The sequence below is a fragment of the Ambystoma mexicanum genome, chromosome 2p (assembly GCF_040938575.1).
Source record: "Ambystoma mexicanum isolate Mex_15411 chromosome 2p, UKY_AmexF1_1, whole genome shotgun sequence".
NCBI classification, from domain to species: domain Eukaryota; kingdom Metazoa; phylum Chordata; class Amphibia; order Caudata; family Ambystomatidae; genus Ambystoma; species Ambystoma mexicanum.
In genome coordinates this window covers 1,279,274,841-1,279,298,612 of record NC_090923.1, presented here as the reverse complement: position 1 = coordinate 1,279,298,612, position 23,772 = coordinate 1,279,274,841, and the positions used below count along the sequence as shown (strand labels likewise).

General features: G+C 47.1%; 1 protein-coding gene across 4 annotated transcripts in view; it reads left to right on the top strand.

The window, feature by feature from the left end:
- SNX29 (sorting nexin 29) overlaps positions 1–23,772 on the top strand; it is a 2,314,491-nt gene that overhangs the window by 705,545 nt on the left and 1,585,174 nt on the right. For all 4 annotated transcript variants that reach the window (XM_069645593.1, XM_069645591.1, XM_069645595.1 and 1 more), the window contains one exon: positions 20,623–20,735. In XM_069645593.1, the coding sequence (XP_069501694.1) occupies positions 20,623–20,735 (113 nt within the window). The remainder of the gene's footprint in view (positions 1–20,622; positions 20,736–23,772) is intronic.

The window sequence follows — 23,772 nt, the reverse complement described above, 5'->3', positions numbered from 1 at the left end:
GGTCCAGGGACTGCAACCTATGGACGGGCAAGCCCTTTCGGATGCCCTCCCTGCAGGCCACCATCACCACAGACTTTTCGCTCGAGGGCTGGGGAGCCACCCTGGACGGCCTCTTGGCTCACGGCACCTGGACTCGACAGGAGCAGGAATACCACATAAACTGGTTGGAGCTGAACGCCATTTGGCTAGCACTCAGAGCGTTCCTACTGCTTCTCAGGGGCAAGGTTGTCTTCATCCAGATGGACAACTCGACCAGCATGTACTACGTCAACAAGCAGGGAGGCACCAGATCCCCTCCTCTGTGCAGACTGGCGATCAGCATGTGAGAGTGGGCCCTGGAAAACATTTACCTCACGGTAGTCCACCTTCCGAGGGAATCCAACCTGGAAGCAAACAGGCTCAGCAGGCTGGGAGTGGACAATTACGAGTGGCAGCTAAACAACCTCGTTATTCAGGAGATCTTCAACAGGTGGGGTCACACCCACGTGGATCTCTTGGCCACCTGGCACAACAAGAAGTGTCCACAGTTCGCATCCTGGCAAGGTCAGCGCCCCGGCTCTCTGGCTGACGCATTTCACCTCCAGTGGACCGGCATGAAAGCCTATGTTTTGTGAGGGTCAATTAATCTGAAACCTAGCTCTTATTCGGTACACTGCGTTCTGTCGTGTCTAGTTTATAGGAAGATATGTTAATCACTTTCTCACTCAGCTATGTGTGGCTTTCAACCTCTGATTTCCCCACCAGTCATGTTCACTTCTTCTCCCTCAGTCTAAAACATTGTCTGTCTTGGACTGCCTCTGTAGTCTTCTACCACCATGCTGGTACTGGCCTCTATTGCCCTGTGGCTGTGTAGCCCTGCCATAATGTACTAGACAAGGCTGCTTCTTCCTCTATACTGCTATGTGAGCTGAACGAAGTAGCTCTAATTCAATGGATTGCATTCTCCCACAGATTCCTCATCTTGAAAGTTATTCAGTGTCAGTTGTACAGATGTTTATGCAGGGGGCGTAGTGCTGTTCGATGTCAATGACTCTCTCGTATACGGGCGCACCACTCCTTGACAACAAACGTGACGTTTATCACCTTATTAAAGGAATGCACAATGCCTTCTTACCGCAGTTCCTCTTTTATGTGCCCTCAGCACGCTACTCGGAATACGCTCATTATTCGATTCAGACGAATTTGATCCTACATCAGTATGTCGGGGCCTAAACCATCAGGGTTTAAACCCTGCAAGAACTGCAACTCTAAAATGTCCCTCACCAACCCGCACACTATCTGTGTGTGGTGTCATGGTGTGTGCGTTGTGAGCACAGTTACTGCTATGTGTAAAAGCTCATATTTGAAGCTTTTCCTATATTATATATCTTGTAGGATTGGATTTTTTTTCCTACTCTAACTCATCTATTGAAGTTGAGAGCCCCCACAAGCACCAGATAAGGTAATTTGTTTCCCCCTTTTTTGGTTCTCTAGATCAGTAATTTAGAACTTTTCAAAGTATTTTCGAAGTATTTAAGCTATTCACCAACTGATCCTTTGTTTTTATGTTTTAACTCTACAGGGGCTATGAGACTGACCCAGATCAAGTCTGTGATTCTATAGGAACTAGGTTTTTCGTTGTAACTACCTTCTCCTGATGAATGTTCACTATTTGTGTTTATGAACAGAAACATGTTGAGACAGCCCTCTGGATTAAAACAGAGACATGCAAATATGATATACTAACCCAAACAGAGTTTGGTACTAGCTAGTTGTCCTAGATGTACCCTGTTTTTTTGTTTTTAATTTGTTTTAGCTCGCATTTGTTGCTCATTACGTAATCCTATGTTTGATATTTGTTGTAAGTGTTGTATTGTGGACCTATCAATTTAATCAAGTTTTTTAAAAACAGTGACAATTCACTATTAAAAATGATGCTAATTTTTTTTAGAAGTGTCTGGCCTTCCCTTCCATTTTGAGGTTTAGACTCCAGCCCCTGTTACACTAGCTCTGTCTTCTATTATATGTTGGTCTTGGTGTAGGCCATGATACGGAACAATGTGGTTTTTGTCTGGTGATGAACCGAAGACGGTGAAGGAATGCTCTGCAAAACTGGCACCAGCGAAGTCGCTTCCAAGGTCCTCGCAGTACGATAGCAAAGGGCTTACTAATGAGAAACATTGAGAAGGAAGTAGCCAGAAGAAGTCCAAGAAATGTTCGCAGTCGTGTATTGAATCTCACCACTCGTCATCGTCGCTCAAAAAGTAACGTGGACGCGATCTCGGATGACCAGGTAAGTTGTACACAGCTGAAGAGTGCGTCTAGGGAGGAGTGGGAGGAATTCAAGAATCAAATGTTGAAAGTCTTTGAAAAGGCCTTGGCTGGGACGGCTTCTGCCTCAAAGCCACAGTTGGATTCGGCACAGACTGCGACCAGTTTGTCTGACAAGAAGGCAGCCAAGGGAGGTTTAACGACCTCGAGTGAGACCCCAAAGGGGAAACCTACTCCTGCGCTGATACCGTCTGCAGCCCTCTCAGACCAAGAAGTCCCTCGAACGGCAGAGGCCCTGCAAGATCAAAGCTTCGTACTTGATGCAGTCTATTTTTGGCAAGGAGCGCAACCCAATACCATTCAGGTTTGAGCCAATGGAGGGGGTGGTGGGGAAGCGCCTTTGGATCCTTGGCCAGATCTAATCATGCACCACGCTGGGTTGCTGCAACTGGCAGAGGGCCTCCATTATGCCAGTGGTTTGGATACATTTCCGGACATCGAATTTCAGCAGTTAAACCCATCTGCGCACCCAAACCCACAATACCGCAAAGCGGTCGTGAAGGTCGTTGTGGCCTTAGAGCTCGGCGTGCCAATGAAACCGGTGTTGCAGTATGACCAACCGACATCCTCAACCGTGGACCACAGACTGGGCATTCATTTCTGTTCATTGCTGCCAAAGTGGACCCAGTCATGGCCATTTGGTAACGCCCATGCTTAACGCTGGCAGTCGACACAGAGCTCACAAAAAAGTATAAGCCGGCCAGGGGTGACCTTCCGTTCTTGATGGCTCACCTGAACCCTGAAGGGTTAGTGGTGTAGGCCACAACGGTTACCGTCCAGGCCCTCAACCTCGTACCTCCCCACCCATAGGGAGTAGAAAAGGTCTATGCTTTGGCAAAGAATGTTTCACCACAGTGAGTATGGCTCTTTAAGCTGTAAATGCCTCTTGTGCTTTTGCTAAATTCTCTCATAGCCTCTGGAGCACCATTTCAGAGGCATGTAATTACCTGCCCGAGGGAGAGGCCAAGAAATGCATCTTAGAAATAGTGGCTGATGGTAGAGAAATGGCTTGTCAACCACTCCAAGCAGGTTTCAATGCAGCAGACTGTGTGGGTCGCGCTAGAGGCACCTCGGCGGTTCTGCACAGGTCTGCTTATTTGATGGGCTTGGGTTTTTCCCCTGAACATTCAGTTGAAGCTGCTGGACCTTGACTTCGACAGTGAATGTCTTGACCCCAAAGCTGATGAGTCGCTAGAAAAGTTCAAGGATTCTAAGCTGACAGCTAAATCACTAGGATTAGCAGTACAGTAGCAACCTCAATGGTTGAATTATGCCTTTGGGTCCAGCTGACTGGGTTACAGAAGATCCTTGATCTTTCCCAGAGCGGCGAAAGCGCCCTATGCCAAACGGGGCAACATAGGTTCCCAGAGCAGGTATAGGAGGGTAGAGACAGTCGACTACTGCTGTAGTGTCAGCGTTGTCTAAGAAACCTCTTTGAGGTTCTCCCCATACTTCCCTGGTTGGCGAATGAAACTGAGTTCTTGGGCAAATGCTTGGGAAATTACTTCTGATGCCGAAGTCCTTCAGTTAATCCTGTTTATGAAGAGACCTCCAAACAGATATCCACCTCCCTTACGATAGCCGGAATGGGGGCTCTAGGAGCAGCTGCAGGCTCTTCTTTTGAAGGGAGCAATAGAGAAGTGCCAGCTGAGGAAATGGGCTCAGGTTGGTACTCTCAATAATTGCTGATCCCCAAGAAAGGGGGAGGACTCTGTCCCATTCTGGACATCTGGTATCTGAACAAATTCCTGAGGAAGGACAGATTCAGAATGTTGACAGTGAGGGAAATTCTCAAGGCTCTGCAGTTCCAAGACTGGCTGGTGTCGCTGGACCTTCAGGATGCATATTTTCACGTGCTTATCGACAGGAAGCACAGGTGATTACTAAAGTTTGTCATCGGGGACGTGCATTACCAGTTCAAAGTGCTCCTTTTGGCTTTACTTGCACCCCCAGGGTCTTTACTAATCTGATGGCAGTAGTTGCGGCCCTCCTCAGGATAGCTGGCATCTTTGTGTGTTCCATACTTGAATGATTGGCCGAGCACGGTTGCCGGAACAAGTTTCGAGGTACCTCAAGGACACCTGTTCGCTACTGCAGGACTTGGGTTTCTACCTGAAATTGCAGAAATCAGACTTCGCCGGCGCAAAGGTTCTAGTTCTTTGGAGCGGTCTTGGATACCCGGAAAGGCGGGAAGGGAAGACCTTTCCTCCCAAGGAGAGTCACCAACGTGACCCACAAGGGTCAATTTCTTGCAGAACTCTTAGTCTCCCGACATATGCGTTCCTGTGTCTAGTGGGCCTCAATGCATCATGCATTTTCCTAGTGCTGCAGACGAGACTCCGGATGAGATCCCTTCAGTGGCTTCTCAGGAGTCAGTGGTCGCAGTTTTTTGGCGAGATTTCAGATGTCCCCCAGATGTGAAGGTCTGTGGCAAAAGTCCTGACCTGGTGGAGCGACAGGACGAACGTGTTGTTGGGAGAACCTTTCTGGGCGCCATGGCTGGTGTAGCAGGTAACCACAAACGCCTCGCTGAATGGTTAGGGAGCTAATTTTTTTTTTAAAATGTATATTTTTTATTTTATCTGCTTTATTACAAACCTTTAAAATTTCAGATATCATATTGCACAATCATCAAACAGTAAAAACATATTGACATAAAGCATAAATGGAAATGTTACACACGATAAAATTCACTGCCGGTTATGAAGACCAAACCACAAGTTGTTCTTTTCTTATCATGATAAACGCAAAACAATTGCCTCTAATTAAAATGTAAGAGCGAATATAATTTCATTGCTGACATCCGAAAAACATCTGTCACCATTCCTCAGCACTCAGTTCTATTTTTTTTCTATGATTCTACCCAAGTGTTTTATCCTTTCTGCGTTCAACGCTTCACAATAAAGCATTAGATGTTTCAAGGTTTCATCTTGATTGTTGTATAGCCTACAATACGTGTCCATAGTTTTATTTTTGGTCCAGCGGTTTTGGACTTCCTTGGTCTTAAATTGATTCAACCGGCATTTCAGCAGCAGAGATTGTTTGCATTTGTCTGGAAATCTGTCTAGATATTTTGGAATTTCATTCAAAGCTCTTGCCTCAAATGGAAGATTTTTCATGATTTCATGATTGCGCCTTAGATCAGATGTATCAATCCAATCCTGTCTCTGCGGTTTGGTCTTTAGCGCGTCAGGATTGGTCTACAGACTTTGTTTATTTGTTCCAATATTGTCGAAGATGCCCTCATATCGAGCAATCCATAGATTAAGAATGTTGTCTTTCTATCCCACTGTTGGATTACGTAGAATCTGAAATTGAGGTAAAATTTCCTTCATTATCATTTTGCGGTATAGCGCCAACATATTCCAAGCAACTCGGACATTGATAGATAGTAATACCAATTCGTAGCAAAATACACGCTGTTGGCGTTCCTTTAGCTACCCACAAAACTTTGGACCAAAACATATTTTCCATTGTGTCCCATACAGTGTGAGGGTACCCTAAGGCACAGTCCGCCCGTGAATCGGGGCTAGAACTGCCTTTTGTTTCTAGAATTCTATGATTGGTCTCAATGAACATTTTCCAAATGTTTTGTTTAGAACTGCTGCTTGAGTAGCGAGCTGCTTGCATTTAGCTTTGAGATTTTTTACCCATGGGGCGTCATTTATACTTGAACTTATCAGCATGCCAAGATATATAACATTCATCATGTGGGCTATCAGTTGGTCCTCTAAGTTCCACTGGAATTTGCTCTGTTGCCTTGAGATGTTCTTCCTTAAGTCACGTATTACTAGAATTTATGACTTCTTCGGATTAATACATAACCCATTTGTCTTAATATATTTTTCCAGTGCTAGCAATTTTCTCTGTAGCCCAATCAGTGTTGTGTCCAATAGGACGAGATCATCTGCGTATAGAAGATAATTTCCCTCATTTCCATTGATTTTGGGCAGAAATGACACTACACCTTCAAAGATCTCACTAACATCAGAAAGAAATAAGTTAAATATAATGGACGCTAAGGGGCATCCTTTTTTGACTCCCCGAAAAGTTTTAATAGGAGAGGATAGTCTTCCTGAACCATCGATTCTAACTTGGATCTCTGTGTTGGTATGAAGATCTTTTACCACAAATAATAGACTCAGCGGGCACTTCCACTTAAGTAGTTTCAGCCATAATATTTCACAATTCACGCTGCCTAATGCGTGTGATAAATCAATGAAAGCGAGATAGATCTTCTTGTCTCTTCTAATTGCTTCCATTTTCATTATATTTGTGATGATTAAGAGGGGACATCTGAAGTGTTCTGTGGGCAGACAAGAGGAGTGGGAAGGCGGGTTAACGCTGAGATTACGGGAGGTTAACTCCCTTTCTCCATTGCAGAAAGATATTCGTACGAGCCCAACAAACGAAGCTAAGTGGGTCTGTCCAGTCTGTCATCTCGGCTCTACGTGTTATTCTGGTGGAAGCAACAGCGGGCCAGTCCAGATCGACGCCCCCGTGGGAATCGGGTGAGCGTAACACTAGCTCCAAGAAGATAATGTCTCCAGGCTTTGAACGCTGCCTTAATTGCTAGCAGTTCTTTATCAGTGATTGCATAATTTAATTCAGGGGCTGAAAACTTGAGACCAGACTGCCAGGGGATGCAACTGACCTGTTTCGGGGTCTCGTTGTGACAGGACTGCTCCAATTGGTATGTTGGAAGCATCAGTTTCAACCACGTATGGTAGTTCTGGTGGAGGATGCCGTAGAAATGGTGCTGTGGTAAATGCTTCATTTAGCTCCTGGAAGGCTTTCTCTGCCTCTGCGGACCAATTAAATTGTTTATTTTTCCGTAGTGAAGAGGTGATTGGGTGGACGATCTGGGAGAACCTGGGAATGAACCAGCGATAAAAGTTGGCGAACCCGAGTACACTCTGTTCTCCCTTTATGGATATCGGTGAGGGCCAGTTAAGGATAGCGTCTACCTGGGTGCGTGGCTTGGCGTCCATGCTAGAGTGAGCGAGTCACCGAGAGCTCCCGAGTGATCGCTACATGATCCTTACAAACGGCTGAAAAACAGCAGGAGAACCTGAACAAATTGAAGGGACGGCACCCGGAGAATCCAGGGCACGCACGGGCAAAGCCCGAACAAAATCTGAGGTCGGGAAGACCGGAAACGAGGCAAGGAAGAGGCGCGGGATCGGCACACGCAAAATGGTGGCCGCGGCCCACTAAGGATCCGCCGGCGCTCCGACGGGCAGTGGAAGCTGAGCACGTGAGACGCAGGGGCGCAAACCACTGCCCAGCAAATACCCACACACACACCACCCGGCGGAGGACCGAGAGAGGTGCCAAACCCGACCGCCGACCCCAACAAGGGCGAGGAACGAGGCGCGCACCACCGCGCCGCGTGAAGACGGGCAGAGGAGGAGCAGGCAATCGAGGATAGTGACCGAGACACAGGAAGGCGACGGCGCCTGCAGACCGAGGCACCGACAGTGTGCTCCCCAACACACAGTTCTGCCCGAGCACGCGCGAGCAGTGGCATGAGAGCCCCGCAGAACCCGGTGGGGGAGACTCTGTCCCGGCCTCCTACAGCGAGAGGCAAGTGGGTGGCCACCGGCCCGAGACCGCGGCGGTGCAGCAAGCAGCAGCATCCGGTAAGGCACCCCGCAAGGCTGGGGTGGAACAGCATGAAGCCAGGCCCCGGGCCTGGTGATTAGCCCACGACTCACGAGACGTACGTGGGAGGGCGCGGCCCACCTGTAATAGCACTTGGGAGGTGCACGGAGACCGCAACCCACACGATACGGCCATCACACGAGGCGGCAGACCCTCCCCAATAAGCCGGGGTGGATCAAATAGCAGAGTGACCACAAAGAGACTTCAGTTGATGTGTGCCGGTAAGCCTAAAAAGGTATAGACCCCGCAGAACAGGGCCCAAGGAGGTGCCGGGAAGCGGCGGAGCCGACGAGGGCCTGAGAGGGACACGGCCAAGTCTGAGATAACCCGCAAGGAAGGGAGCACACCGCCTCTACCCAAGCACAGTCACAAGGCCACAAACATCGACATGCCCGACAAACAGAAAGGTAGCAGAGGGAGGCAAACGAGCATGGAGACATTCCCCCGCAAGAGTGAGGACCCACAACCTGGGACGACGGCGGCGGACACAGCTGCATCATACACCACGCAAAGGGAGCTCAAACAAGTGAAAGGCAGCATCCTAGAGGCCATAGAGGTGTTAAAGGCCGCAATAGAGGGCAAGCTGGACGTAGTGATTGTAGATGTGGGGCTCCTCAGGCAGGACACGAGGAACCTGGCAGAGAGAGTGACAACGGTGGAACAGCAAGTGCAGAGCAACACAGCAAACGTGACCACCTCTCAGTCACAAATGTTAGAAGCGCTGGAACGGATCAGAACACTAGAACGCAGGGCCGAAGATGCGGATGGCTGGGCCAGATGCAACAATGTGCACATTGTAGGGCTGCCCGAGGGTGAGGAAGGCAGAGACCCCACAGAATACAGAGAGAACGTATTCCTCCAGGAAGTAGGTGCAGGGACCCTGTCCCAGGGCTTCGTGGTGGAAAGGGCACACAGAGCACTAACCAAGAAACCCGGCCCGGGCGCACCACCGAGACCCATGATCGCGAAGATCTTGAACTTGAAAGACAGGGAGAAAATCCTGACATTCTCAAGAGAAGGTGGGGAGATAACATGCAACGGAGCCAGGATAACCATCTACGCCGACTATACAGCACTTGTGCAAAGACAGCGAGCCCAGTTCTAGCCGACAAAAGAGCGCCTTCGGGCAGCGGGGGTGAAATTCATGTTATTCTACCCATCCAAGCTCAAAATCCTGCACGGCATGAGGATACAGATCTTTGAGACCACGGCAGACGCCCAAGAGTGGATGGACCAGCAGGGGATCCACAACTAAGAGAGGGGGTCGAGAGGAACCGACGGACACCCCGGCGAGACAGGGTATGAGGGTGAGGACAACACACACATCCCAATGACATAAATTAATGGTTGGGTGAAGAGGGGCCCAAAAGACACCCAGTGGGCCACCGGACACCATAATACCTCGCTAGACCAAGACACTAAGGACGCCCTGCCGAATCGAGATGAAGCGGGACAATCAGCAGAATGAGAACCGAAAGCTTAAATTAACGGTTCAACCGAGGAGCTAGAGGCCTCCGGAACTGGACCGCCAAGACCCACAGAGGGGACTCCAAACAGCGATAAGTTAGCAGTGTCAGTTTTAAGGCACTACGCCGTGACAAGTGCGCCCGCGGAATGAGGGCAGGACCTGGAATGCGGTGGAGCCCGAGCAGGGGGAGGGAGGCTGGGCGTTGGTTTATAGTAGTTGTAGTTGTGTGGTTAAGTTTGTTAAGAGAAGGCACAAGAGGTGGCAAACATAATGAGCGAGGAGGACATGGACCCAGCAAAAGCAACGAAAGGGCGCAAGTGAAGCTGCTCTCAAACACAGGAACCCGGCGAGGAACATCAAAGAGAAGAAATAGTGAGAAACGGACACTGGCAGCAGGGAGGTCTGCCAGGTCAGGGGGAGACCAGAGAGAAAGAGGACCCGCAAGCTACCAGGAGAATAACAAGGGAAAGACGATGAATGGACCTCCCAATCCAGCATACCAGGGAGGGAAAAACCAAACAGGCCGATGGGAACGAATGGGCCGCTGGAATCTGCAAAACACAGGAACTGAGATGAACTAAACGTGGTGACATGGAATGTCAGGGGACTAAACGCCTACGTTAAGAGACTGAGGGTCTATGCTTGGCTAAACAAAGCGAAAGTCCACATCGCAATGCTGCAGGAGACCCACCTGACGGCTGAAAAACAAGCCAAAGTGGCCAATAAGTGGAGCGGCCAGATATACAGCTCTACATACTCTATGCGAGAGAGGTAGCGACCTGGATTGCCCCGGGCATCCCATTTCAACTCATTAAACAGGAGAGAGACGCCGAAGGCAGTGCCCTGATCGTTCACGGAATGCGGGAAGTATGTCTGGTGAATACCTACACCCCAAACCACGATGCAACAGATTTCTTTAAATCACTCACACCCTGGCTGTCCCTGTACAGGAATGCCACGACCATCTGAGCCGAAGATCTTAATTGCACATTGGATTCCAGGCTGGACCGGTCGGACGACAAACACAAAAGAGCGGCACCACCTGCGCGGGTGCTGCAGAAGACACTGGACCAGATTGAGCTAGAAGACGTCTGGAGAAAGGTACATGGGGCGAAGGTGGATACAAGCACTATAGCGCCCCACACGGGACATCCACCCTAATTGACTATTTACAGGCAAAGAGACAGTAGGTGAATTCACTGGGGCACACATTCACGCACAAACCCTGTCTGACCACGCCCCACTGGGGGCAACATGGGCACATACATACAGGAAGGCCCCCATACCCACGTGGAGACTGAGGGCAGAGGCACTCCTAGAAGGGGACTTCCAAGATCATATCCAAACTACAATAGACGAATATTTCGAGCACAACATAGGTAGCATGGACAGCACGGGAACGACTTGGGAGGCCTTTAAGGTGGTGATCAGAGGGGCAGCGATTGGGAAAACGGAAGGCCGTAGAAGAGAAACCCTGGCTGAATTGGATGAGATAGAAAAGAAGATAGAGGGGGTGGAAGCAGGTGCGGGGCAGGAGGGGGGAGAAAATGGCGACCTCACCACTCTAAGACAACAGTATACTGCGGCCTGGGAGAGACTAGGGGGGTTAGATTATTGGAAGTACATACAGAGGTTGCATGCAGAAGGGGATAAGCCTAGTAGACTTCTCGCCTGGCTGACCAAACAGGAGACCAAGCGAGAGCCGATAAACGCAATTCGAAACAGTCAGGGGGAGGTTGAAAGGTCCCAGGGGGGTATAAATACGGTGTTCTCGCAATTCGATGAGAAACTATACACCAAAGTACAGGAAGCAGAAGAGGGAGACCTTGAGGACGCATTTGGGGAAATCAAACTCCCACGACTGTCAGAGGAGCAGGCCCAAATGTTGGACGCCCCCCTTACTGTGGAGAAACTGGCGGAGGTCATCACCCAGTTACCGACCGGAATGTCCCCGGGGCCTGACAGGTTACCAGGGGAATTCTATAAAAGATACAAAGATAGCTTGGCCCCAAGACTACTAGAGACACTAGAGGGGGCATACGAGAGTGTGCGACTCCCGAGCAGTATGTCAGAATCTGTAATAGTCCCGATACTTAAAGCAGGGAAACCGCCCCTTGAGTGTGGGTCTTACAGACCAATCCCTCTGATAAATCAAGATTTCAAGATACTGACAGCGGCATTGGTCAACCGGCTAAAAAGGGTGATACCCACACTGATACACCCAGACCAGACGGGGTATTTGCCGGAGCGAAACACAGCATGGAATCTCCAGAGACTCCATCACGTCATTGACGAGAAGAACCGAGAAGAGGGGGAATATGCAGTGGCGTCATTAGATGCAATTAAAGCATTCGATTCGGTGAACTGGGACTGGCTTCTGGGGGCGCTGGCCCACTTCGGGATAAAGCTGCTGTACAGGGACCCGAGGGCCAGAGTTAAGACAGGCAGGCATGTCTCAGGGGAGTGGAGCCTAGGGCAGGGTATGAAGCAGGGGTGCCCGCTGTCCCCGATGCTCTATATATTAGCTTTGGAACCGTTTGCGCCCTTCCTAAGGGCGGAGTATGGGGACACCGGCATAGTGATAGACAGGGAAACGCACCAGATTTCGATATATGCAGACGACATACTGCTCTACGTCCAAGACCCACGTACTCACCTGCCGGTCCTTCTAGAGGCACTGGGAGCATTTGGCAGGTTATCGGGAATCACCATCAACCGGGGAAAAGCCTCACTGTTCCCCCTGGCGGGCCTGAGGGCAATGACATCAGACCAGCTGCCATGCCTGGGCCTGACATGGACCCCAATCACCTTCAGATACCTGGGGGTGGACATATACCACGACACTACGGAAACACACATGGCCAACACACAGGCAGCCTTGGACAAAATAGAGAACGCCATGCAGTTCTGGAAAACACTACCGCTGGGGATGATAGGCCGGGCGGCCCTAATGAAGATGATAGTTTTACCCCGACTCCTATATTATTTTACAAACATCCACTACAACATCCCCGGGTCCTTTTTCAGACGACTGCACTCCATGACAAGGGTCTTCCTGTGGGGAGGTGGGAGGAACAGGGTAGCACTAAGCACATTACAAAGGGGCTACGAATGGGGAGGGATCAAGCTCACAGACTTTGAGCGATACTATTTGGCTGCACAACTTTAATTCGTGGTCCAGTGGCTGGGGGAGGACACTTCCATAGACCCAATACTGTTTCAACCATCGCTCCACCGATACTATCTTAAAGAACTCCTGTAGATAAACGAAACCCAGGCAAAAACCCTTCTCAGAATAGCCCAACTAGGCCGAGCACTGTGGAAAAGAGCGTGGAAAGCGCAGGACATGAGAGATCCCTGTTCAAGGCATATCCCCCTGGCGGGACTGGTAGACACCCATATAGCAAGCCTGGCAACGTTCAGAACACAGTGGGAAGACAAAGGAGTGGCCCAAATAGTTGACCTGTGGCAAGAAGGACATTGGGTAGATTTTCAGACACTGGCGGAGGAGCAAGACATACACAGTGGACAATTTATACTGTATACTAGCTTGGTCCAAGGAATAAGAAAGAGGTGGGAGACCCTGCCGGAAGAGGAAGATATGGGAGGGCCGCTGGACGCCTGGTATGATGCATTCGAGGGGGACACACTGAGTCCAGACTCTATGAAAAACTGTTGGGCACCATCAACTCTAGGACACTAAACAGTCGAACAAAATGGGAGGAGGAACTCCAGCAACCCCTCAAGGACAAAGAATGGAACAGAGCCCTCCAATACGCGAAGAAAGTCTCCAGAAACGCAAGGTTCAGGCAGCTGCAGCTCTACATAGTGCACAGGGCATACTTAACGCCTAAAAGAATGTCGTACATGGGGGACAGACAAATACGGAGCTGCCCATGCTGCCAGGAAGAACAGGCAGATATGGTGCACATGTTTTGGACATGCCCGGGAGTGGCAGCCTTCTGGAATACGATACAGGAAAGAGCGTTGAAGGCAGGAATCCATATGCGAGCCTGGTCACCGGCGTCCTACATACCGGGCCTGTTCCCGAGGGGCGATAAGCAGAGGGTGCACGTGGCTTGATGACAATACTAGCGAAATGCTGCATCGCAATGGCATGGAAAGCAAGGGCTGGACCCTCAATAGAAGGCTGGTGGGCGGACCTACAAAAATGGGCAGTAGAGAAACAACAGTCTGGACCAGGGCCTCGCAAAGGGGAGAGAATAACAGTGGGGCCAGAATATTAGCGTGGAACACTCTAGTACAGGACCTATTTGAAAACGACGATGAAAACAGCACAACTGATTCGAGCAAGCCGTGAGGAGGGAAGAACTGTCCCATCCGCAACCCGTCTGCAGCACACAGACCGGAATGAGGACACCATGATAGAGGAAGAGGGAGCCTAGCCGTGACCTGAACGGATAATGCACAATATGAACTCAAACCCGAAAGTGCCAGAGCAAATGTTGTGATTTGTTGTTTATTTGTTTTGTGTTCGTTTGTTGTTAAATGAAAATAAAGAAAAATTGTTTTAAAAAAAAGGATAGCGTCTACCTTGCGCGTGTCCATGCGTACACCCCGTGGTGTGAGAATAAAGCAGAGGCGTTCTAACTCTGTCACATGAAAGAAGCATTTCTCCAATTTGGCATATAGCCGGTGTTACGCAGTTTCTCCAAAACTGCCCGGACATGGTTGACGTGGTCCTCCTTGGTGGTCGAATAGAGAAGACTGTCATCAATATAGACAAGAGCGCAGACATCCAACAGTTCGCTGGGCACGTCATTTATGAAAAATTGGAACGCTGCCGGGGCATTATATAGTCCAAAGGGCATAACCTGATATTCATAAAGGCCATATTTCGTGCAAAAGGTTGTCTTCCACTCGTCTCCTTTTTTGACTCTTACTAGATGGTAGGCCCCTGTAAGTCTAGTTTTATATATGTCTGAGCGTTTTCGACTTGATCCAAGAGCTCAGGGATAAGCGGTAACGGGTACCGTGATCTGGTCAAGTGCTCTGTAGTCAATGCAAGTTCTCAGGTCTCCCTCCTTTTTAGGCACAAAAAAGAAGGGCGAGGATGCAGGGGACTTAGACGAATTAAGCCATTTGCCAGATACTTTAGACTGTTGAAGACCATCGAAACTGCAAGGATGTTATCTTGACCTGCATGACAACTTCAACCTCTTCAAACAAGCAATCGTCATCACCTCGCAACACCAATGCCTCTTGGTACTTGTAGTTTCTTGGAATTTTTATTTCTTTACTTTGCCCTCATGGTATCTTTAAATGTTCATATACTTTGCCTTCATGGCATATTCAAAGTTCATATACTTCGCTTTTCACTGAATCAACTCTCGTTCAAGATCGCGGTTACTTTCTTGCCTTCATTCCCCACTTTATCACAACTTCAAACATTTCACAGAGACTTTCGAATGTGCGATTCTGCCTCACAGGACCACTCTGTTACTTTCTATACTTTAATCACAATTCTGCAATTATCTTTTCCATTACACATTTTATCGGCACACGCACAACCTTCAACTCTTGTTACAGTCAGTTTTGGTTTAACACGAAGCAGACTTTTGTTGCCTTTGATAACTCACTGATTGTTTTAATTGGGTTTATTTCTTCAACGCCTTTCGTGTAGCAGTCAAAGCCGTTTCCAATGTCTCCTCTGCTCCTCCCCAACTCCGTCGTTCACCTGGGGAGGGTAGTGGGCCGCCTTGAAGTAGAATGAAGGGATACCTGTTCTTTATCGTTTTCAGCCTTGAAATGCTTTCGGCTTTCCGAAAAGTCTGGTATTCTCGCCTGGCGCTCTCTCATTGTCTGCACCTGCCGATCAGTCCTGTTGCCTTCCAACTTTAATAGCCTGGTTTGCCTCCGCTCTGAAGAGCTGCTTCTTCTCATAGCCAGCTTCGCTCACAGTGTGCCTGTGTGACCACCTTTTCTCCTGACAGGGAGTGTTAACAAGTGGCAGGTGTATGTAGTTAGGATTACGTGCCTGACTCTGCCTGGTCTCATTAAAGTGAGAGAGCCATTGCAAGTCAGTAGATGTAATCTTCTTAGCCTCATTCCTCATCTTCCTCGGCTCAGTAGTGTGGTCAGTGTGAAGTTGGGGGGAATTATGGGAGCTGTAGTTCCCCATAAAATAGGCAGAGATAGGGGTTAGATGGGTTGTAGAAAAAGGGGCATACCATGTCTCACTATCGGGTGCTTCTCCCTCCTTGCCTAGGTGATCCTCCCTCACTTGTCCACCCGCAGGGTCGGGATCCAAAAGGGCTGGCATTTCCTTGGCCACCTGAGTATGGGATCCCTGGGGACTGGGTTGTGCAACACCCTCTGGTTTTTTCACATTGGACAGTTTGAAATTTGAAAAGACAATTTCTTTGTTGGAGTTAGTATGAGCTTTATTGGCATTCATTTCTGTAAGAGTGTAAAGTATGAGACGGCCCAAGAGGTGGCATGGTTTTGGTTATAAACTTTTATTGACCTTTGCTATCCCTAACTCCCAGGGGTTTCCCTGCCTCAACCTAAAATGAAGGAAGTGTCAAAATGTCCATCAATATTCACTGTCCTTGTCCAAAACCCTACTTCTTTCCCTTGCACTTAAACCTAGCAATGCAAAATAAAGATCTTCAACCAGGAATATGCCTCCATTCTCCTGGTACACCCAGAATAGTTCTCATTGCAACAAGGCACAAGCCACGTGGAATGACTCCCTTCCCCTGATGCTCTGTTGACTTCTATATTAGTCTAATTTTCAGATTCTTTTTTACAAAAATGCTTTCAGATTCTTTACCAGGCGAATGCCTCCTTTCTCCAGGCACAGTTGACAACAACTTGACACTCGAATAAAAAGAATTAGACATTTGATACATCGCCAAAAATGTAAATTATCCCTCCATCATAGCAGACTAATAAGCACACCCAAGAAGGAGTGACCCAGTCCAGTGCGTAATGGCACGATCCAGACTGCAGTCACAAGGCAGTAATCAGCCCCAGCCGGAAACGAACAAGTCAGGAAGTGAGAGTGCTAACCTGTGCGAGTTACACCGGGAAACGAGCGAGAAGCAAAAGGAAAACAAAGACGCTGCACCCTGTAAGTACTAATGATACAGTCGAGCGCCACTACAAAAGAATGACTAATGAAGCTAGTAAGATGCACACTAACGTGAAAAATGCATGTCTAAAGGGATTCAGTCCCGACCCGAAAAAAGCGGCGTGACTAATGCACCGCGCCTTTTCTCAACAGCTGTGCTAAAATCGATCCGTAAACAATGGGGACGTCTGCCCTAGATAAAAGGGATCAATATCCTGCCACGATCCTACAATCAGAGCTACAGCACAACCTAGGATACCTATTCCACCAGGTCAGTGCAGAACAACCAGTAATGTAAAATTAAAATATTTTAACAACAAAGAACAGTGTAAGTAACCCTCTCACGGTCATTTACAGACAGGATCCACTGTGAAAAGAAGGGCAAATAGTAGCAGCGTTATCACGTAACCTATTAAAAAAAAAGGAAGACACCTCCTATCTGCTCCAACCTTTTAAGAGTGGAAGGCAAAAACATAGAGGCTTTTGCATAACGCAGTGTCATAAGAAGGAAGATATCTCCTCCTATGAAAAACATCTCTCCAAGCCAGCCACAGGATACCGACAAGGTCAGTGGGATGCATAAATGGGAACAGAAGTCCTAGAGTATATGATCCATGCCACCCTCCTTTATATTTTTAAAAACCTTTTTAATAAAACCACTAATGCACACTTTTTTGTACTCTGCCAATTCCTTCACAGAAATCTGCAAACTCTGAACCATTGGGGAATAAATGAACATCACGTCATCCTTTTAAGAAATCAACCGTCCTGAAGAGGGCTAAAATTTAGAAGAGCAAGACACCGGGGATGGTGTCAATGCGAAACCTTAGCCAAAACATATGTAGACATCCTTTAGACCTTGCCTAATTTTTTGGAATACGGACAATAATAACGACCCCTCACATGTATGGTTTCTTCCCCCTGTAACTAAATGTTTCAAAATTCAAAAGTAATGAAATTAGTTTCTGTTTACCAACTTATGTCACATACTAACTACATTCACTGACATTGTTGATTTTTGGGAAAGTGTTTGTTTCTTTCTTTGTTGATTTTGGTGTACGATGTGCCTTGTGGAAAGCACTTGCAACCAACATCACTGGTTTTTATAACTAGCATATGAATACATTTTGTTTTATTTATGTGTAATAATGTGGCATGGTCTTCATATATGATTTTGTGCGGTGTGAAATAGTCAACACACTCTCACACCCCACTACCCAGCTATCAAGGTGGACTGAGAAAGAGGTAATTGGGCTGTTGGTGTTTTTGTTGTACTACAGTTCACAAAATAAAAGATCTTCAACCAGGAGATGACCTCTCTCCTCCTGGTCCACTAATACTGTTCATCACTAAAAATAACAAACATTCTTTTGCCAGGAGAATGACTGCCTTTCCCTGGTATCCAAAAGTTCACCAAAAAAGGTCTTTGTCCAGGAGAATGTCTGCCTTCTCCTAGTAAACTTGGAATGTTCTCGGAAGAGCCAGGGGGAATGTCTCCCTTCCGCTAACGCTTTGTTAACTTCTGTATTGTATCAGCGTATACACTTTTTACCAGGGGAATGCCTCCCTTGTCTTGGTGTCTATGGCTTGGTCACAGTGTCCACAGACTTCACACCAGGGGGAATGACTCCCTTCCCCTGGTTTTCGGCACAAAACCTGGAATCTTCCTAGTTCCTGCCAACTCGACAATTCACCTGGCCTCTTTTCCCAGGTTCTTACAGCGTCCCAAATCTTTCTATGGATTGCAGTGAAGTCCCTCTGGTCACTGAATTGGGGAAAGTTGTCCTTATGCTATACTGCACTTGGTTTTGGGTCCCACACCCTTATCCATGTTTCAGTGGTCTTCTGTGGCCACTGGGTCGGGGATGTTTTTCTCTGCTGCTTCTTTCAACTATCTTAAGCTCCCGGCCCCTTCTCTTGTGGTCAGTGGTTTCTCTCTCTCCACTGAGACAACAAAGTACTCCTCGGATGCACTCTGTTATAGGGTCCCTAACCCTTCTTGGTCCACTTTTAGACTCCACCACATTGATGGCTGGAAGCTGAGACCGCTTCACTCTTCCCTTGTACCCAATGGTCTGCCTATGCTTCCCGTTAACTGTTGGGAGCTGCTTGCATGGCACTGTTTCTTCCAAGGATTGACGTCTGTCTCTTCCTGGCTTCCCACGGTCTTCGATGGCATCAGTGTTTTTCGTGGCTTTTCCACGTCTGTCGGCTCCCTGCAGTCTCAGCATCGTTGTGGAACCACACAGTCCACCCCCTGCGGAAGGTCACGCCACTGCCTCACCTTCTTCCACCGGTCCTTGTATCCGCTGCCGTTGGACCCGTTGAAGACTGACTCTGCTTCCCTATCGCATCCTCCAGTCTCTGGTCTCCGCTGCTTCTGGACTCTTGCGTTTGGCGGTTTCCTCACCTCTCGCTACTCTGGGCCTTGCTTGACCAGCTGGGCTTGGCCGTTTGTATAGTCCTTTGTCTGTTCTTATACTTAGTTGCCAGCTCCTCCTTGCGGAAAGTCCTTGGTTCCTTTTGACAGTTGCATCATTTTGCCTCCTTTGGGCCACCTTGTACCAGTATTTAGCTGACCAGTACTTTTCACATCTTCTGTGATCTTCATTGTCCTCGTCTTTTCTACCTGGACTGTACTGAAGGTATTACAATAGTACATGTTTATCCTCAAGAAAAGGGGTTTGTGATGAAAGTGGGGGAGAGAATGTTGGGCTGTGACGTCATCTGTCCCTAGGTGGGGAGTTCCTCCCCATGACGTTCTCCCACATTAAACCACCCCTATGGGGACTATTGGGTAATGGCCTCAGCTCCCTAGCCTCATGGGAAGCAGCTCCACCTGGGAGAAGTGACGACACCTCCTGAATCGTCACATTTCACAACCTTTTTTTAGTTGTTTACCATTTCAATGATGATAAATAAGAATAATTGTATGCTATCTAATTAAACTGAGACTCTTTATATTGGGCCATGCCTTTTTTTTATACCGTTGTTCCCTAATGTCAGTAAGGAGGACAAATGTTGGAAGTTGTTGCCAAAAGTCTTCAGCCAGTCCTCACTGGACATTGTTCACAGTTTACCGATCTGCTCTTCAGAGATTGATCCGTCCTACAGGTCCAGTGGAGCAAAGAGCTTCAGGATGTTCAGTCTCATTATAAAAGAGATACAATAAGTCAACTTAGTCCACAGGAATGCAAGCAGACAATCCTACAGTTGGTAAGCCCTTAATTTTAGTCACCATGAGTTGGGTTAATATGCATTCCACATTTTAAGAAAGATTTGACTAAAATATGCTAAATGCTTACGGGTTTCTGAATTTGTATTGCCAAAAGGAAAAAGCAAGGAAACGGCTACTCAGATTCCTTCTGTATCATTGAAGTGAACAAAGTTTGAGCAGTTCCAGACTGAGCTGCCAGTCGGAGGTTGAGTTGTACATAGTGCATATTACAACTTGGAGGGGAAGGGTCGCATAGCCCAATGGAAGTATTCTTACTTACAAGCACCTTGAATGTTTACCTTAATTTATCTTGAATGTGGACATACCAATTTTCAGCAAGTTGCTATCACAGAAACTGGCTGGTATTTCTGAAAATGTTGTCAGCTGCAGCTATTCGACTTCAGTGTATTTGTACATCTAATGATAATTCTGCGCCTTTTCTTTGCTCACTAGGGTCTGTTGCTGGATAATAATTTATACTGAAAAATCTCTTATTTATACAGTATTGATTTTAAATGACTTATTTAATGTTCTGATATGTGGTCCTTTTGCTGTTAGGAAATCAGCTGACCAGGCTTTTGATCACTTTTTTCTCAATTGCTGACTTTTTGTGATACTTTATAAGTTGTTGTATCTCCCCGAGGCTCAGTTTCCCAATTTGCAAAAATTGGGAGTATTAAAAATAGTTTAAATGCCACAGCCACAAAAAATAGAAACTATATACTCAGATACTGATGTGCAGACTGTTTGATGGGCGTCTGTTCTGTTGCCTTATTTGAAGTGTACATATATCATGAGAGATAAAGACATGAAAGTACAATTTACAGTGACATGAATAATGCAATGTTCTTTTTCTGTTTGATTTAGGCTGGAGGGATTGTGCAATTCACAAATATCCAGTTGGTCCCCTCTTCAGGTCCTAAATGATAATGCAAATATTCTCTTTCCTGTTGGTCCACCTGAGTCCTATTCTCAGTCCGGTATGTGTACATTATTTAAAAAATATTAAATTAAACAAATGTAAAATGTAAATGAAATGCATCAGTTTTTAAAATATTTTTTATTTATAGTGTTCTAGTTAAAAATAACATTTCACCCAATATAAAAAGAAAATATTACTTCAAATTTCATCTTATACAATCATAAAAGAAGTTATATATTATATAATAATTCAATCTTATACTACCCAACAAGTATCTATCACATATTAAATTGTTAAAATAAGCAATAATCATCCATAAAAAATGTTAAACTTTCGTATACTTTCAATTCATGAATTTATCATCCTGTTTTCTTCTCTTTTGAGTTTCATAGTGTGTAAGAATAATAGCGAGAAATCAGTCTACGATAGCCACTTTCAATAAATTTGTTTGCAGTCATGTTATCATCTTTTCCATTTGTTTCCATAGTCTGCCAAGAGAAGTGGTTAGGGATATTTGAGTGCCCAACAAGCAGCGATACCAAAAAGGATCTGTTTTTGTATATTCGGGATTTTGTGCAAACTTCTCCAGATACAACATATGTTCATTCCACAGTGTTAGACAGCTGCTCAAAATGGGTCTATTGGTTTTGGCTAAGTAGCTTTCCTTACATTGGGCCTTATTACAAGTTTTGTGGTATTTCGGTGCTCATTACTGTATCTCTGAACTCTGATCATCTGGTAAGGATGGGATTTGTCTGCTACAAAATTTGGGTTCAGCTTGTCATAGGCTTTGTATTGGACCCCCACACCTGATTAAACCATGCATTTGTCTCATAACCAGGCAAGGCAAAGTGAGAGCCAAGAAGTGAGCAGTTTGGCACCCTGCTCGGAGGACTCTGTCAGTGCTATTTTGTTGCTTGGTGTACGACATGGTGCTCCTGGCGCTCTGGGTGCTGTTAGCATATCCTGGTGGGAGAAACCTAGTTGTATTCTCCCATTTAAACCCTGAGAGTCCTCTATTCTGGTGGCCTGGGAAGGGCCATCACTCTTGGAGTCGAACCCTGCGGGTGGACGAGCGAGGGAGGATCATCTGGGTAGGGAAGTCCGGGGTTGTTAATGGGTGGGGTGGGAATACCCTGGGCAAGACGCAGTATTCCGACGGGGCAGTAGATGAGGAAGAAAAAGTTCCGAACACCTTCATGGGATATATCGATTCCTGTCACCCTAACCCAGGTCTCACTTTCTCCAATTCCAAACCTGTCATCCATAACCCAAGGGGGAGGAAGGAAAGAGTTAAGTGCCCCAGATACAGAAAAAAAGAAAAAACAAATACAGACAGGATACTGAAATTAATATCCATTCACCTCCTGCCAATCTAGAATTCAGGGAATATTATCAAGACCCATATTTATATAACAGAACAGCAGGGATATGGAGTAGCAAAAGGGGAAGCCTTCCTATAAAAACAAGGCTAGAAGATCCCCCTATCTTCCATGCCGATCCCCTAATAATATAATTATAAACAAATTATGTTACCTCTTTTAATACTTTCCCTTAACCTCAAGGGAATGTTTACAATCCCACCTCATCTCCCCCTCCCCATTTCCATCAAATACTGAGACAAGGAGGGGGCCACTAAGTGCGATAAAGATTACCCATAGGAATAACATGGGGAAGATAAGTGCAACCTACTTTAGAGAAAACCACTGTCCCACTGATAGAGTCAGGCATTTGTAGGTAACCATTCACACCAGACTCCAATTGACTGTCGTCGGCTATACATGGTATGGTCATTCACAGAGAAATGAATGAGCTGTTGATGCAGTCCGGCCCGGTGGAGCTCCGGAGCAGAGAGAAGCTGGAGCTGCAGGCAGGAGGAAAATGGCGTGCAGAGACGCTGGCCTGCTGTGTGTGGGCTGCAGTGTGGCGAGGGAGCCGTGTCTCCAGTGAGCCGGAGAAGTGCTGCCTGCATTCTGCAGGCTGATCCTGCGAAGTGCTTGTTCCCTTGGGGCCAGTGCCGACCCCAAGGGTGCCTAAGGGGCAGGTGGTAAGACCCTAACAACCTTGCAATGCCTGGAGGAACCGCCTCTCAACGCAACGCTGCCCAGTGAGTTTCATAGAGAATGTGATAGAAACTCAGTAGCGTGAGATTAAATGACAGCGGAGCGAGAGAAAGGCACAGACAAGAAAGCAGCATAGAATGGTAAAGTAAGGAAAGTGTGAAAGTTGAAAGAAGAAAGTCAAAAGGCTGAAAGTGAAGCAAACTGCCAGAGCGAGGCAGAAGGCATAAAGGCTGAAAGCAGGGGCAAAGCAGAAATGGCTAAAGAAGTCGCAGAATGCAAAAGAAAATCAGTAAAGCAGATCGGACCGAAAAGTAAGGTAAAGACTGATCGAAGTAGAAAGTAAGAGAAAGTGAAAAGAAACAGCGACTGGGCCGTAACGAGAGCAGGGAACGCTAAAGAGGGTGCAAGTGTGCACGGAAAGGAAAGTAGATGAAAAGGGGGTGCAAGAAGCATCTGAAGGAAACAAAGATGTGTCAGAAATAAGTGAGTGCAAGAAAACAAGGAGAGGGGTAAAAGGGTCAGAGTGGTCACCGTAGGAAAAGCGAAGAGCCTGGCTTTTCCAAAGCCTCTGATTCTACCCCATGAAAGGATTGTATGTGTTGATTAAAAAAAAAACGACATTCCGACTAATGGATTTTGTTTGGTGAATGAATTGAAGGGGCCTAAACCTGGGGAAGGGCACCCTGTGAACTCATGAAAGAACTGTGTTAAATGATATGTTGTGTTTTGGAAGCTGGAAGAGGACCTATGCTTGGGGAGGTGGACCCTAAGAGGCGTATCAAAGAAAGCATCCCGATAACAAAGACTGTGTGCTTAAAGGCTGAAAGGGGCCTGAGCTTGGGGAAGGGAACCCTAAGAGGCCTAGCCAAGTTAAAAGACTTGTTTTTTTTTGTTGCACTGCTGAAAGGATTGAAGCATGGAGAACATCAGCGTCATCCCTAGTATAAAGGGCTCGAGCCGCACCCATTCGCTTCAGTTCTGTTTTTCCAATAGCTTGCTTTGTGTCACGTAAAAGGCGCTTCATTTTTTCAA